This window comes from Plutella xylostella, chromosome 11 (genome assembly GCF_932276165.1).
Source record: "Plutella xylostella chromosome 11, ilPluXylo3.1, whole genome shotgun sequence".
Taxonomy (NCBI): domain Eukaryota; kingdom Metazoa; phylum Arthropoda; class Insecta; order Lepidoptera; family Plutellidae; genus Plutella; species Plutella xylostella.
The window spans coordinates 368,435-384,379 of record NC_063991.1 but is presented as its reverse complement, the minus strand read 5'-3'; the positions used below and the strand labels follow the sequence as shown (position 1 = coordinate 384,379).

The following is a 15,945-nucleotide window of genomic DNA, read 5'->3' as shown; positions in this document are numbered from 1 at the left end:
TCGTCCAATCACAGAACGGCTGAACCTACAGTCATTGTTTTCATTGGATGTTGCGTTTATAGTCGAAATTAGTTTTGACATTTGCATAGGAAACATACTTAATTAAAAAACCGGTATTTATCGAAACATAGACCAATACTAATCTACCAATATTATTCTGTGTGCTAGGTCGATAATCAAAAAACGAGCACAGAGTAAAATAAAACCAAAACAAACGAAATTGACGTTTCTTTCTGGTTTTTGTGCAGAGAAGCCGAGCGAGAAATTATTTCGCTTCTAAATTGGAAATAAATTGTGATTATCATTCTTTTTGGATGGTTTCCAAAACTGAATTGTTTACATTCCGTGAATCGCGTTTCCCTTACGACCAGTTTCTTTGTGTCGCGCACCTGAAATCTGTATGATCGACATTTTTGATTGCACTTTTAGTTATATTTGGTTTCCTTGAATTTCGTTGTGATAAGTGACACTTTCCGTTTAAATGGAGACTTCAGACCCAGATAGTGCAGTTCCGCGTGATATGGATGATAGTGGATGTGTGCAAGATGGTAAGTATGTAATTAATTCATCAATACTATGTACCTATTTCTCTGCACCTACGTATAGTATCATCTACCTACATGATACCATCGCGTTGAACAATCAACAGGCTGTTATTACGATGCCATGGCTTCTTTGAACTACATTAACATTTTAAAAGCTAATTCTTATTCAAATTACACTTAAGGCATATAATAGATGTACTGAAAATCTTAAAGTTACTACATCCTTTGTAAATATGTCTTATAATATCTTAAATCTCGACGCCTATGCAGAAGAAACACTGCCTGTTGTTAATCTATGTGTTGTAGGTACAGCATACCTCATTTATTAGTAATGCCTTAAAACTTTAGTCCATGGTTTGTGTAGCAAGTGTATTAGTGTGAATGTAGCTTTACAAAGGCAATAAATCAATACTGCACTTAGACTCGCGCCTGCCCCCTAGAGCCCTAGAAACAGACTGAACCTAGGAGCACTAGGTGTATACTATTGTATATTTAACCCTTTTACCAATAGTGGTAGAATGGCTGTCCATATTTCAATATTTGTGCTCTTAACTAAAGGTACAAATTAATTTAGTATCATGTTAGATTGATAAGTATACTTGTTGATTCATCTTAGTGCTTTAATGCTGATAATCATGTCTCTTTTATGTATTTCTATTTTCTGTCTATTCTCTCCCTCTACCTAATAATGTTGGCTTTAATTCACTTTAAATTGTTATCCATGGCTATTCTAAAAGTACAAATCTATTCCTTTTAGTAGTTAACTGTTATTTGTATTAAATGTGTCCTAGTTAAGTTGTTAATTTTTAAACAACATCATAATATATACAAATATATATTATATCCTCAGGCACTAAATGTTCTATACTTATATACTGTACTGTTTTGTTTCAACAATATTTTGTTTCTAGTATAAAATACTAAAAAACACGCACTCACGCCTTGTACTAATGTACTCCCTTGCGGGGTAGGCAGAGGTGCATTGCTGCACCCACTTTTCGCCAGAGTGTTATGTTAGTCCCAATGTAATAGGGGGCGGGCCTATTGCCATTTTACTAAGTACATTAATAATGTAGTTTAACCTTTTGCATCCCTGTGTGATATTGCGCGAAAAACAATAGATTTGTTAACAACATCTTGATATATGTAGAAATACAAAATTATTGCATTGCGAATGGACATCTATGAAACTTCTGTAATGCTATAAACTAATTATTTCCACTTCTACTGCTATGCGTGTAAGCATATTTATTTATTTAACTCTTTATTGCACTTTAGTATAGGATATAAATGTACAAAAGGTGGGCTTGTCCTACCAGCCAACCTACAAGAGGTACAGAAACACTAGTAAATTGGTATGCAATGCACAAAAAATATAACAAAAAAATCTTTTAATTATTACAATTAATAAAAAATATAAAAAAAAATATGTGGGGACATCTCACACACGGCCATCCAACCCCAAGCTAGGCAGAACCTGCGTTATGGGTGTCGGACAGCTGATATATCTACACAAATACATAGATAGATAGATACTAAATATAAATACCAACACCCAAGACCCGAGTACAAATATCTGTGTTTAAACAAATATCTGCCCCAGCCGGGAATCGAACCCGGGACCTTCGGCTCAGTAGTCAGGGTCACTAACCACTACGCCATTCGGTCGTCAATTAATGTGTTTACATGATAATGAAAAAGAACTAGAGATCCGTAAATTGAGATTTGACTCAGCAAGGGGAGTCACACACTATTGATCTTTTACTGGTTGACCTCCCCCTTTCTGTAACTAAAGTACAACTATGTTTATCATCTGTCACTGTGATTTGTTGTGTATGTAAGAAAGTGAAACAAATAAACGTTTTATCTATCTATCTATGTCGATGATTCGCAACCTATCATGTGAGTACAAATGTGCTGCGAAAAGTGGGTGACTCGCTTATGAGCCACCTCTGACTACCCCTTCGGGGATTACAGTTGTGAGTGCATATGTATGCTTATATGTAATCTATTTATCTATGAATTGTCCTCAGAGTCACCAACTAAGATGGAGGAGCCGCCTCCAGCCCGGGTGAACCTGCTGGACCTGTCTGATGATGTGCTGCTCTGCATCCTGCGCTACTGCGAGCCGAGGGACTTGAAGGCGCTCGGGTTGTAAGTGTCATCCTTCCAAGGTGTTGTTAGAAATTCAGCTAAAGGTGTTGTAATCAACAGATGATAGTGGCTCACTGCCCGTTGTTATAACTCTATCTACTGATGACTGGTAGTTACATTCATACGATTTTGACAAATTGTAATTTTTGATGTGTCAAAATAGTATGAAATTAACCACCAGTCATCAGTAGATGGAGTTATTGAAACTGGCAGTAAGTGATGGTCACAATTTTATTAGAGAAATTTGCTGGTTTTGTACTCCTACGTCTGCTACCTGCATAATCTAATTCCATCCTCAGTAACAGTGCATGTACAAGGAGGAGTTTATGGGTTCCTGAGTGTTGCAAGAGCGCTAATAGATCGAGAGGGTAAATAAGCGGTTTCCCTAGGTTTAAACACCGTTTTTTTGTTATTGTTTACACATTACAGCACTATTATTCCTTGTGTCAATTGCTTTATTTAAAAATGTGTCCTCTTCATTTCTAGACACTGGTTAATCGATGGTTTATATATATTTTTTTGGTTGCACAGATAGATTCCGGTCATCAAAACTTAGACACTCGAAATGTGTTGTCAAAACTTGCTGCTTACTTGCAACTGAGTGTAGCGAGGGGGCTAATGAGTTAGAGGCGTTTGTGTCTTTCATTAAAACACTATCCTTTTGTTCCTTTCTCCTAGCACCTGCGCCCGCCTAGGCGAACTAATCCGCGAGCGCTCCCTATGGAAGCGCCTGGTGGAGCGCTCGCAGAGCACGGGGCGCGCGCGCCTGCGCTGGTACCTGCGCCGCGTAGGAACAAGCTTTACCATTGAATGCAATCTCTAATAGAGAATTATAGCATCGCATATTTAGACACAATGCTGTCTGATGCTTCCTACATAAACGTGGTTTAATATGAGTATTTAATTCCGAGGTGGTGTTTTGCGACCGAGCGTCAGCGAGGGAGCTGATGAGTAAGACGTTTGATGAGCAAAAATTCCGTGTTTTCATTACAGTCATTTTTGCTCTTTATAGCACCTGCGCCCGCCTAGGCGAACTAATCCGTGAGCGCTCCCTCTGGAAGCGTCTAGTAGAGCGGTCGCAGAGCACGGGGCGCGCGCGCCTGCGCTGGTACCTGCTGGCTAGTCCTTGCATCGTGATAGGAAGACGATTGATCATTGTAGAAGAGATACCATTAGAACATAGACACATGCTAAACGCTATCTAATGCTTACTACAAAAATGTGCCTGATTCAACTCTAGACACTGGTTAAACGTGGTTTAATCTGCATATTTATCTCAGAGAAGGTGTCTAGCGACCGAGCGAAAGCGAGGGAGCTAATGAGTAAGACTTTAGATGAGCAAAAATTCCGTGTTTTCCATTACAGTCATTTTTGCTCTTTATAGCACCTGCGCCCGCCTAGGCGAACTAATCCGTGAGCGCTCCCTCTGGCGTCGCCTGGTGGAGCGGTCGCAGAGCACGGGGCGCGCGCGCCTGCGCTGGTACCTGCGCCGCGTGCTAGGCCCGCAGACGGAGGCCATCAGTCTGAGGGGGTACGCCGCCGATGTGGTCACGTGAGTTTTCATTCATTATACAGAACTTTTTTCGAGTATTTTGAAATTCTGTTTTCAGTTTAGGTTTCGGCTTAGTGTACCCTTTTTGCAACACCCTGAAGTTTTATGAAAAAGTACTGCTGTCTCGTAGTAAACTAGGTTTCCCTGCGAAGCGATTCCTTTAAAAGGTTTGCCAGGTTTAAGTGTTAATCCAGGTTATCCAGGGTGTCAGCTTACTATTTGAATGGTGAATTTCATATAAATTGGTCCAGCCGCCGTGAACGAGTAACATTCAAACAAATCTTACTGACTAATCCTTTTACAGCAGTAACGAACCATAGACACGCACCATTGTCTCTTCATCCACATTTTAAGAGGAAGAATCAAAAGAAGTAGATTCTTCAGATTCCTACCTATTCAATGGAATTAATGTTCAAAACTAGATGTCTCGTCCTAAAACACTATACCATCCACAGCGCATCTGTGGAACAAGACGACCCAGTCCCTGCCCCCGCACCCGTCCCCGCCGAACCGCGCGCGGGAGGGAGTCGCGATGTTGATGGTGAGATATTTACTTTGCAGAACATATACGAGACCATTGAAATTAGGAATTTAAAAAAATAACTTTATTGTTTTTACTAACAATCTTAATGTTTCTTATTACATTATGAGTCTCTTCTTGCAAGTTTAAAAACCTGTACAGGAAGAGCAATTCACACCTTTAACTTTTTAACGTTGAGAGGGTTAGAGGCCATCCCAAATTTTAACTCACATACTTCATGCATTGATACCGCATAATAATATGTAATCAGACTGGCCAATCCTTTCAAAAACGCTTGTCTGATAGTCTTTATTTTTGTGACCAACACACACAAAAAAATGAACTTATTATAATAATTATTACCGCATATTACTGAATCGTTTCGAAATGATTTCAATTAGTGCTCCCACGGATAGAGTTAAATACTTTTTTGATTGCTATTCTTTCTTCTTCTTAGCCATTTTCAACCTCAAAGGTGTAGGCATCCTTCAGTCTATGCCACTCATTACAATCGTGGGCCATCTCTATCCATTTGCTACCAGATGTTTTCCTTATATCGTCATCTTGATAGATAATTTGTCAGGTGTACATTTTTGATGATGTATTTTGTTCGTCAGTGCCAGCCGCTTACCTCGGAGAGCCCGCGCACCCGATGCGGCTGCCGGCCACCTACTGCATCCGCGGGACAGACAGCAGGCAGATGCCACGGTATGTAATATGTATACAGCACAGCACATGCTGAGTGGGCAGAGTTTAACAAAAGGGTCTTCCCTTTTGTTAAATTTTGTTTTGTTTGTATTTATATGCCACTTACTGCATTCGCGGCACCGACAGCCGGCAGATGCCACGGTATGTATTGTATATACAGCACATGCTGAGTTGGAGACCTTTGGATGCTCGCAGTCCTAATTTAGCTACTTTTATGTTACTCTCTTTGTTTTGTATGTAAATTGTGTTGCCTCTGTCTTTGTGAGAGTACCAAACAAATTAATGTTTCTTTAAGCGACCGGCCGTCACGACTTCGGATGCAAACGGATTTTACAATGTCGATACGAAAATAAATATTTTAATAGTATGCAGAGTTTAATGCCTTTATATTACTGTAAAATCTCAATTTACTCATTCGTCCATGAATCCACTTGTTCGTGAAGATTAGAAGCATTCACTCACTCAATAACTCATTCACTCACTAACCAACCCCATCACTCCTCATTCATTAACTCATTCACTCACCAACTCGTTCAATCCACCAGAATCACATGGACGGACGCGGACTCCTCCAGCGGCGTGCGCTGGAGCGTCTCCCGCCCGCTGCTGCAGCAGCTGACGGCGCGCTGCCCGCAGCTGACAGTGCTGGCGCTCGACTACTGCAACCTAGACGCAGCCGAGGTGACTATTTGTACTAATTACTGAAGAAAAATAGCGAAATTCTACACTGAAAGAAAAAAAAAACCAAATTCTACACTGAATGCAAAAAAAACCGAAATTTTACACTAAAAGTGTCTTAACTCCTAAACGGCTAAGCCGATTTTGACACAATATAGCTCAGAACACGCGGGGTGACACTAGCTATGTAACAAAAAAAACAAAACGCACATCGGTGCAGCCGTTCGCCCGCTACACCGTCACAAACAGATACACAGACACACAGACGCGGGGGCGGCGTGAGCTGGAGCGTACTAACGTCTAACGTAATTCAATTTAGTATATGAGATTAAAAAACAGACTTTAATTGCTGTAACAATTTGTCCCCAGATCAACCTGTCCCAGTTCCCGCGCCTGCTGCGCTCGCTGTCGCTGGAGGGGGTGAAGTGCTACAACCTGCCCGTCGACAAGTCCTTCATGTTCCGGGTCCATGATTACCTGCCGCTTTTGGAGGTAAAAAACACACTTGTCTACACAAATTAAAATTAAAATGTGTTTGAATTTTTGACGCTAGATGGCGCCACGTAACATACGCCTCGTGTTATTAAATGCATGTTTGAATGCGTGAATATCAACCGCCGCATTCGGAGGTAAATTTTTTGCTTTATCTACTGCATTTGGAGGTAAACAACCCTCTTATCTCTTATGAAAATAACAAGTAAAAGTTTATAATGAAAAAAAAATTGGCGGCTGATGTTCTAGACTTTATTTAAGTTGACGGTAGATGGCGTTCATGCGGTTATGCTCAGTACCGGCGTTAGGGTAGGGCGCGGTTGGGCGACCGCCCAGGGGCGCCGGACTTTAAGGGGCGCCGTTAAGCGGCGCGAAAAGTACCTTCGGCTAACGTGTTAACGGACAAGCATCATTTCGGTAAGCAACCTTGTCGTCGATCTGTGCTTTCGAGCAACCGCGCTATCGGAGAACAATGATTAGTAAACGGTTTGGAGCTCTACAAAGTCCAGTTATAAGACTTTTTACCTTAAAATTTGAACAAATCTGGTTCGTTTAGCTACTGAGATTTGTCCGCCTATGTAGTAGTTTTGGCTATATCTTGGTCATACCTTAATCGATTTTAGATTGGAATATGTCATTTTAAAGCTCATAAATTGGCTATGTTTTTAAGCTGTAGTGCCTGAAATTTTTTCAGATAAAATTCTTTTTTAATTTAGCATTTTTGTTTTCACCTTTCGTAAAATTTTCTTAATGTTTTAACTATTTTGAAGCACTGAGTCTAAATTAAGTTGAATGTTGCGCATTTAATGATTATAATTAGTAAACTATGGTGTCACTGATGCAAAACAATCAAAAAAGTATTAAAAAAATGGTTAGATATTTAAATATTTTGCTTTTAAAAATAAATATTGGCAAAAAATTAAAACTTAAATAACTCAGAAATGGTTGACTTTCGGATAATGCATTATGGGGTTCAATCGACTAGAAATGCCTTCGTCTATAACCCATTTGAAGGAATACATCGACTTACCAATCACCCTGTATAACTTCTGCAGAAAAAAAATAGGTTGAATTTTTCAACCGTCTTTTGGACACGACGTTAACTTCACTCAACGAAAGATTTGAACAGTTATGTGAGTACTCAGAATCTTGGTCTTTTTTGTACAATTTAAAACAGATCCCAGAAAAACACGACCTTATCAAACTCTGTAGTGATCTTCAATTGAATTTAAATGTTAATTCCAAAACAGATATAGATGGATTTATGTTGAGCGATTGCGATGAACTCGTATGTCTGAAATCGTTTTTGCCTGATCAGAAAGTGGTTACTCCTGTTTTTGTTTTAAATTTTATCAAAGACCGCAACTTACAAGAACTATATCCAAATGTTTGGATAGCATTAGAGAGGAGTTTTTCTAAGCTTAAGCTGATAAAAACCTATCTGCGATCGACAATATCTCAATCTAGATTGACAAACTTGACAACTTTGTCAATCGAAAATGAAATTGCTGAAAACATCGACTTTGATAACTTAATAAAAGTGTTCGCCGATAGAAAGACTAGAATAGAAAAATTTTATTAGTTTTTTTAATTCTTTTCATAAATGGTTATTTCATTATTACCCTCGCGCCTCGCCTTTTTTCGTATGGGTTTAAACGAAACGAATTTTTTCGTATGGTTGGAAACGAACAAGATTTGTTCCAATTTAAGGTAAAAAGTCTTATAACTGGACTTTGTAGAGCTCCAAACCGTTTACTAATCATTGTTCTCCGATAGCGCGGTTGCTCGAAAGCACAAATCGACGACAAGGTTGCTTCACCGAATCGCAGTTAGGGGGCGCCGAAGAAATCTCGCCCAGGGCGCTGGTAGTACTAAAACCGGCACTGGTTATGCTCTAACTAGGGTTTCTGATTTCTCGACCTATTTGCGTTCTCGAGCTTCGAGAATTCTCGAGCCCAAATTCTCGAGTCTTCTCGAGTCTCGAGCCTTTCTAAGAAAACCTTTAGAAAATAACCTAAATTTAAAAAAAAACCACTAAATCTCCTTTTTTTTTACTTTGTCAACTTAATCACAAAAAAAATACTATACTAATACTCATAATTAGCTGTCTAGCTAGCTACTAATTACTAGTACAAGGTGGGCCAAAAGTGATCACCCTATTGGAAGTTGCTCTCATTTGTGGAAATGGCCGCCAATTTCAAATTAGTTTTGATATTGGTGGACTAGACAAATGCAGAATACAAGTTCAGAAGCCGTGGAGTGATATACTCCCCAAAAACTCGGAATAATTGTGTTAATTCAGTTTTCGGGTCGCCTTTTTTCGTTTTATCTGCCATTTTCCCCTGCAATATCGCCCGATTTAACCGTTTCAGACAGTTTTTCTGCAGTTTTTTGAAGTCCCTTGTTTATGTGAATAAACCCGTCTCTGGAAGCTCGTAAGGACAACATTCGACACGAGTGCGAGAATCTCTCGCCCGAAGTTTTCGGCGAGCCCGTATGGCAATCAATTGTGACGGCGCCCATTAGGCCGATATCATCTTCTCGACTTTACCAATAAAATTGTAAAGGTTTTCAAATATCTAAACATAATCAAAAAACAGAATCAAAGTTTTTCATTTAGAAAAAAAATGAGAGCCAAACAATATCGGATGACTTTTTTTGGTCCACCTGAACTAAGAAACAGTACGTAACTATTCTACGTTATCTTTTAATCATTCATTAGTATTATCAGTACACACTAGCTTTTTTAAATGGGGATGAAACATAATTAATCATAATACACGCGAATGGTATGCGTGTGTGTTGTAAAGCGGCGCAGAAAAATTCGAATTCAATATTCTTAATTTTTATCTCAAGGCTCGAGAAATTCTCGAGTCTTCAGATTTTTTTCTCGTCTCGAACCAAGCCGAATTTCTCGAATCTTCTCGAGCTCGAGAATTCTCGAGCAGAAACCCTAGCTCTAACCGACTATGGAGAAATTGGCATTTAACCTAATACCTCCGTGGGCGAGACATTAATAGATTTTCAACTCATTTCATTGGTCAACGAGTAAAATAAATACATTAATATTTACATTATTATTCCCTTACAGTCAGTGAACATATCCCTGTGCGCCTGGGTATGTGGAGCCGCCCTACTCCCACTCTCAAAACTACGCTCCCTGCGAGTCCTCGCAGCGCGGGGGTGCAAACGACTGGCTGAGTTTGTGGCTTATGCGAGTTTGGCTGCTAGATACGGGTTTAGGAATTTGAAGGTAAGATTGTATTTTCACTACTTGCTACTAGATGGCGCTGTCGGATTAAAAGGTTAGAATTTGTTTTCTTTAGTTCATAGTAGATGGCGTTGGTTTCATCGCGGTATGGTGGTGTTCAACCTAAACCTATGCATGGTGTTGCAAGAAGGGTACAGCAAGCCGAAATGGTATGAATCACCTCATACATAATTTATTTTGCAAAATTTGAAAACAAGCGTTTTGTTATGTTCCGCACTGTATACCTTTTTTAAGATACTGTATAAAGGGGAGGATAACGCAAAGCTACTTTTAGATGTCGCCACTGTCGTGTAAGCTAGCTTCTCCAGTTCTAAATTGGTTGGTTCAGTCGCCATTTTTTCTCCCCAACAACATAATTGGTCAGAACCTGGAAAGCACACTCGATTGTGCTACCAAAGTTTCACTTGGTTTTCTGCCCCATTAAATGAACGTTCGTCCTCTGCAGGTACTAGACGTGCGTGGGTCTCCTCTGGCGGACTCAGAAGTCTCCGCCTTCGGCTGGCTGCCGCTCCTAGAAGAACTGTACTGCTCCGTGCAACAGGTACGTACGGTCGTGTGCAGATAAACCTGACCCCCAGAGTAACAATGCTACTGAGATACTGATATGTGACCCCTAGATTATCAAACGCTAAACATATTTAAAATTGAATTTAAGTTAAATTTTAAATACATTTTGTACCAACTGACAAACGTTTGACAGGCTACTAAATAGCGTTTGGTAAAATTCCACCTATATACCATTCCACGGGGAAAGACATCTGATACAAACATAAACTACTCTTATTCGAATGTAATAAGAGTTCTGTCAGATGTCTTTCCCCGTGGAATGGGTTATAATATAACACTGTTACAAATGTGTACTCAGGATCAAAGAAAAAGTTTCAGTGACAATAGCACTAAACGGAAAAAAAACTAGCTTAATGACGTCGTCGGCAATAATGAAGTACTTTAACAGAGTATCAGAGTATTATGCTGAAGTAAAAACATAAATATCCCACCCATAAACATACAACCTGTGTGGTATACAAAATTGGGAATGCAAGTGATTGTATAACTGAAATGTCTAATTATAAATAAATAAAATAAATATGTGAGGACATCTCACGCACGGCCATCCGACCCCAAGCCAGGCAGAGCCCTCTATATAGGTATCGGACAACTGATGTATAAAAACAAACACACACACACACACACTCACGCCTTGTACTAATGTACTCCCTTGCGGGGTAGGCAGAGGTGCATTGCTGCACCCACTTTTCGCCAGTGTTATGTTTAGTCCCAATGTAATAGGGGGCGAGCCTATGGCCATTTTACGGGCACATCCAAGACCCGAGAACAAATATCTGTGTTTAAACAAATATCTGCCCCAGCTGGGAATCGAACCCGGGACCTTCGGCTCAGTAGTCAGGGTCACTAACCACGTCAATTCACCTTTATTTTATAATTTTCTAGCCGGATCCGCCGCCACTGCAGAACGCGGAGGTCGAACCTGAACTCTGGTCCTGGGAGAAAGAGGTATGTGAAAACTTTTTATTATAGTTGTTTATTTGTTTGCTATTTAACTGTTTATTATAGCTTATTTAATGAAATCCCGGGCAGACGAAGGGCTTTAATACATCGATATATTTATGTCCATCTGCTGCCGCTACACGGGTTAATTATCGAAGAAGAAAAACGCCAAACCAATAACTAACTTTAAAGATTGTCTGGACGAAATCGCTTTAAGCCATAAGGCAGCCATTTGTACAGTATATGTGTCCAAGTTTTTCTGTGATTTTGCATTTTGTGTACAAATAAAGAATGTCTATTCTATTCTTTATTCAACAGGAACCTGAATATTTAAAAGAGCCGCTCCTCCCAGAAGACCCGCTCCCCCCGCTCCCCCCGCGCACCCCGACCCCTCCCCCCGCGCCCCGCCACGCCCCCGCCAGCGCGGTCACCATCACGCTCAACCGCAGGCAGGTGGACGCGGGCCATAGTGACGCGCATCCAGTCGGTAATGCTGACGTACCAGGTAACAATGAGATGGGTAGTGGTGAGGAAATGAAAGTGGAAAGAGATCACGGTGACGGTAAAGATGAAATGATTGGTGGTGATAATGAGGAAATGAAAGAAGTGGAAAGAGATGTAAAGGATGTGGTAGAAGGACCAGATGTGGAGATGGATGCTGTAGAAAGCAATAGAGAAATTGAAAAAGTGGAGGGTGATGCAACAGATGATGCAAAAGCTGATAACGTAACAGGTGATAGTAAAGCGCCAGAAATACCGGCAGAGCAAGATGATCAACAGGCTGGTGGTGTAAGCCAAGAAGTGGTAGAAGAGAAAGCTAAGGACCTTAGAATAGACCCTGGTGCAGAGAATGAAGAAATGGAAGTGGAACCTAGAGATCTCCGAATAGATAGTAATCATAATGAAAATGACCGTAATAATGATAACACTCCTATAATAGCGGCTACAATAAATCATATCGATAAAAATCATACAGAAGAATTATCTGATTCAAAAATGCACGAAGCTGGTCCTAGTAATAGTGAAGCTGCAGAAAATCTAGATATCCCAGGTCCAAGTTACGCAAATCCACCAGAAGTTAAAGACCTAAGTACGGTCCGCAACGGTTTAAAACGCAAACCAGATGTAGATGTGTACGATTATGATGACGATGACGAACCAGCAGTTAAGAAGCCATACGGAAGCAAAGATGGCGCGTCAACTTCTAATGGTACCGTTCAGAAGTTTGTAAAATTCCGTCGAAATTGTCCACCAGTTGTTATTACTAAGTCGGAGAATGGAGAGGTGAAAGAAAATGGACTTAATCTTGTCAAGAAAAAGCAGAATGGCACTGCTATTGCGAGTAATAATGAAGAAAATGGTGATAAAACACAAGAAGTCGAAAATATGGACGAAGGCGACAAAAAGGACGAAATAAACGCTAATAACGCTGTAGAGAACGGTGAAAATCAAGAGCAGAACGCCAACGCAATAATAGAAGCGAACCAAAACGGAGAAGTCAACATACGGAACCCTAGACACGTGATCATAGCACCAGTCGAACAACAGGACAGAGATGACGCTCAGTTATTGATAGATCCACATCGCAATGAAGTCATAGACCGACCACGGAACCCTCCTGAATACGAGATAATAGAACAAGCACCACCAGTACAAAGAGTTGAGGAAGCGAACAACAGATACCATGTACTATACGTGAATGTGGGCAGGCAATTGCATGCAGTCTACCAACTATCAGCCGATTTTGAAGTCCCACCGAACAGACAAATGCCTGACCAAGAACCGAGGTTAGACATTCGCAATATCTACCGACAAATGCGGTTCCCTTACGTCAGAAATGTCATCTACGGACCGCCAACCCCACATATAGACCCTAGCTCTCTAATAACCGATTCAGCATTGCGAAGATTTGGAAGATCTGACGGCGAAGATATAAATTATGTGCACATTGGGATCCCAAGGCCTGGTGATGCTAGCACAGAAAGACCAAGTAAGTCTAGGCTAAGAATACTGGTATGCACAGGTTACAGCGGCGTGACCAACTCGAGTTTGAGTCATTTGGCGACAGCAGCGCCAGATTTGACTCTGGTGGACGTGACCGGTACTAAAGTTAACGAGCAAGGGGTCGAGGCGTTTAGGATTCTGCGCCCAGACTGTCAAGTTTTGTATGGGAATAATACCTAGCGGTTTAGTATGTTTTTCTGGTTGCCGGTGACTGCGGATTACCGGGTGGTAATACCTGCGAGTCTAATAGCTGTGATAAGGCTGCTGTTGGGAGTGGACTTGGCTTGGTCACAAATGATGATGAGGGGTTTATCACCGTGAAAGATTGGCCAGTATTGGTGACAAATAATAGTGCCTGGTCTTGTCACCGTGGTGGATTGGCCAAGGTAAATTGTGAATGGATGTTTATTATGTGAGTGATTTGGTGATAACATAAAGACTAGTTAAAAATATGTACATAATTTGTGAGTGGTTTAAGTTGAATTGTAAAATGTTACTTTTCGGGTTTCGCAAACTGTTATAAGTATGGTATAATAAGCTGAAATACGGTGACAGGTAAAGTTCGTCACGCTGATCATATTTTTCTTTACAAATTTAAAAAAAAATTGCGCATTTTGCAAACTTTTATGAATTACTGATAATAGTCTGTATAAATAAATGACCTCAATCATCCTGTTTCGGCTTTCTATACCACTTTTTTAACATCCTAAAGAATAGCTAGTAAGTATAACGTTGGAATAGGTTATGTAGTTTTTAGTGATCTGTATAAATTCTTATTTTAATAATATTTTGTGTAACCAGTGAAGCCATACGATATACGATAAATAAATAGGTTATTGTATTTTGTTTAATCTTCTCTCGGTGAATTCAAAACGTCAGAATCGGTTATTTTGACATGATACCCTAGAAAATTCACCCTAGGCTGGATTCCGGGAAACTTTTTTCCCAGAATTTACCCTACTATAGCTAAAAAAAATAATTTATTACGGTACCAAATTGGAATAACCGTCCAAAATTATAGCCATAGCTATTCCAACATTGTACTTACCTTATTTATTAGTAATAACGCACATAAGATCAGTTTGAACAAAATTAGGCTCAAATTTTATTTTAACCTAAACTGGCATAGCCGGGTGTTTGAGAATAAGTTTGTTTTTAAATAAACTTGAATTGTATAGTAAAAAAAAATAAAGGTGCGAATTATTAGCAGACGATGTGTGGCTACGTACAGTCTTGGGCAAAGAAAGCTGACCCCTCCGAGTGAAAAAGCTTTTTTAGAGGAGTCATGTTACTTTTCACCAGACTTTGCAGTTCCGTTTAAACTACTTGGTGGTTCCGAAGTGAATGCACTTTTGTACCTTGTCAAACTAACGAATCTCCCTAATGAGCCGTTTTCCTTGACAGCTGTCAGTTGAGTTTTTGTTCAAGCCGATAGATGTCGTGACAACGTAGTGTACCGAACTGTCAAATATTGCACACAGAGAGCAAAGTGGTTGAAGTATTAAACTCAGAATAAGAACTCACTACTTTTAATAGTATGTACTTCTATTTAGTCTAATTTACAAGTTCAGAATGAAAGTTGTGTTCTTGTTTTTGACAAACGGCTCATTCTTTTTTCAAAGATTGACAGTTGGCTAGTTTGACAAAGCACAATAGTATAATAGCCTATTTTAAGAACTACCATGTTGTCTTGACCTGACTGTACCTTAAAATATTGGATTTTAATGTGATGTGATGAATTCATTATATTATACGGTTTGCAGTTGAAAAGTTTTAAAATGTATATTTAAAGCCATGGGTTTAAGAATGATACTTACTGAAATGTCGGTAACGTAGATTATATAAAAAATATTAAGATTACCTATATGTTATAGTGATAGTTAAAAATATAATGAATTTAAGATAAATATGCATACTTATTAAATAAAAATAAAAGTTAAGTATCGAAATTTAAGTAAGTATTTATAAAATCTAGGTGTACTTAAGTAATTGATATTTAAGTAAATTAATAAATTAGGTCTTTTATTTCTTCTTCATTTGGTGTCCTGTCTAAACTCCCAGAGTAGTAGAGTCTTCTTAGGGCCAGTTTTTTTATCCGTAGTTAACTCAACCGTTTTTGACCAATGGTTGAGTTTACTAGGAAGCTAAAAACCGGCCCTAAGAAGACTCTACTACTATTTTTTGCTAAAGGGCCTTAGCGTTTTGGTAACAAACATTAGTTTTGATTTGACAGATGGGAGCGCTGCTAAATATTTAGTAAATATTATAATTTATTGTCGATTGCTTGTGAGATCAAGGCAAGACATCATAAAATCTAAAATTATCTTATTCATGCTTGTAAACGCCTACGTTTCTTTAATACGTTTGTGTAAACAGGTAAACGTTGTGTCTAATTTATTAAAATTATTTTACTACTTCTAGTTACCTATTTACAGTTTGATTTAAACAACTTGGTACACTTATAAGAGTACATAAATGAACCTTATCAAACTAACAAAGCGCCTACTCATTC

At 39.4% G+C, this 15,945-nt stretch overlaps 1 protein-coding gene across 1 annotated transcript; it reads left to right on the top strand.

Annotated features, from left to right (window-relative positions):
- The first annotated feature begins 202 nt into the window (after window positions 1-202).
- Window positions 203-13,949, top strand: LOC105397669. Its single transcript, XM_048624185.1, has 11 exons — window positions 203-548; window positions 2,579-2,699; window positions 4,084-4,251; window positions 4,707-4,792; window positions 5,389-5,479; window positions 6,025-6,160; window positions 6,527-6,649; window positions 9,741-9,902; window positions 10,366-10,461; window positions 11,373-11,435; window positions 11,748-13,949. The coding sequence occupies exons 1-11, from the start codon at window positions 482-484 to the stop codon at window positions 13,611-13,613; spliced, it is 2,979 nt and encodes a 992-aa protein (XP_048480142.1). The 5' UTR covers window positions 203-481; the 3' UTR covers window positions 13,614-13,949.
- Window positions 13,950-15,945: the final 1,996 nt, after the last annotated feature.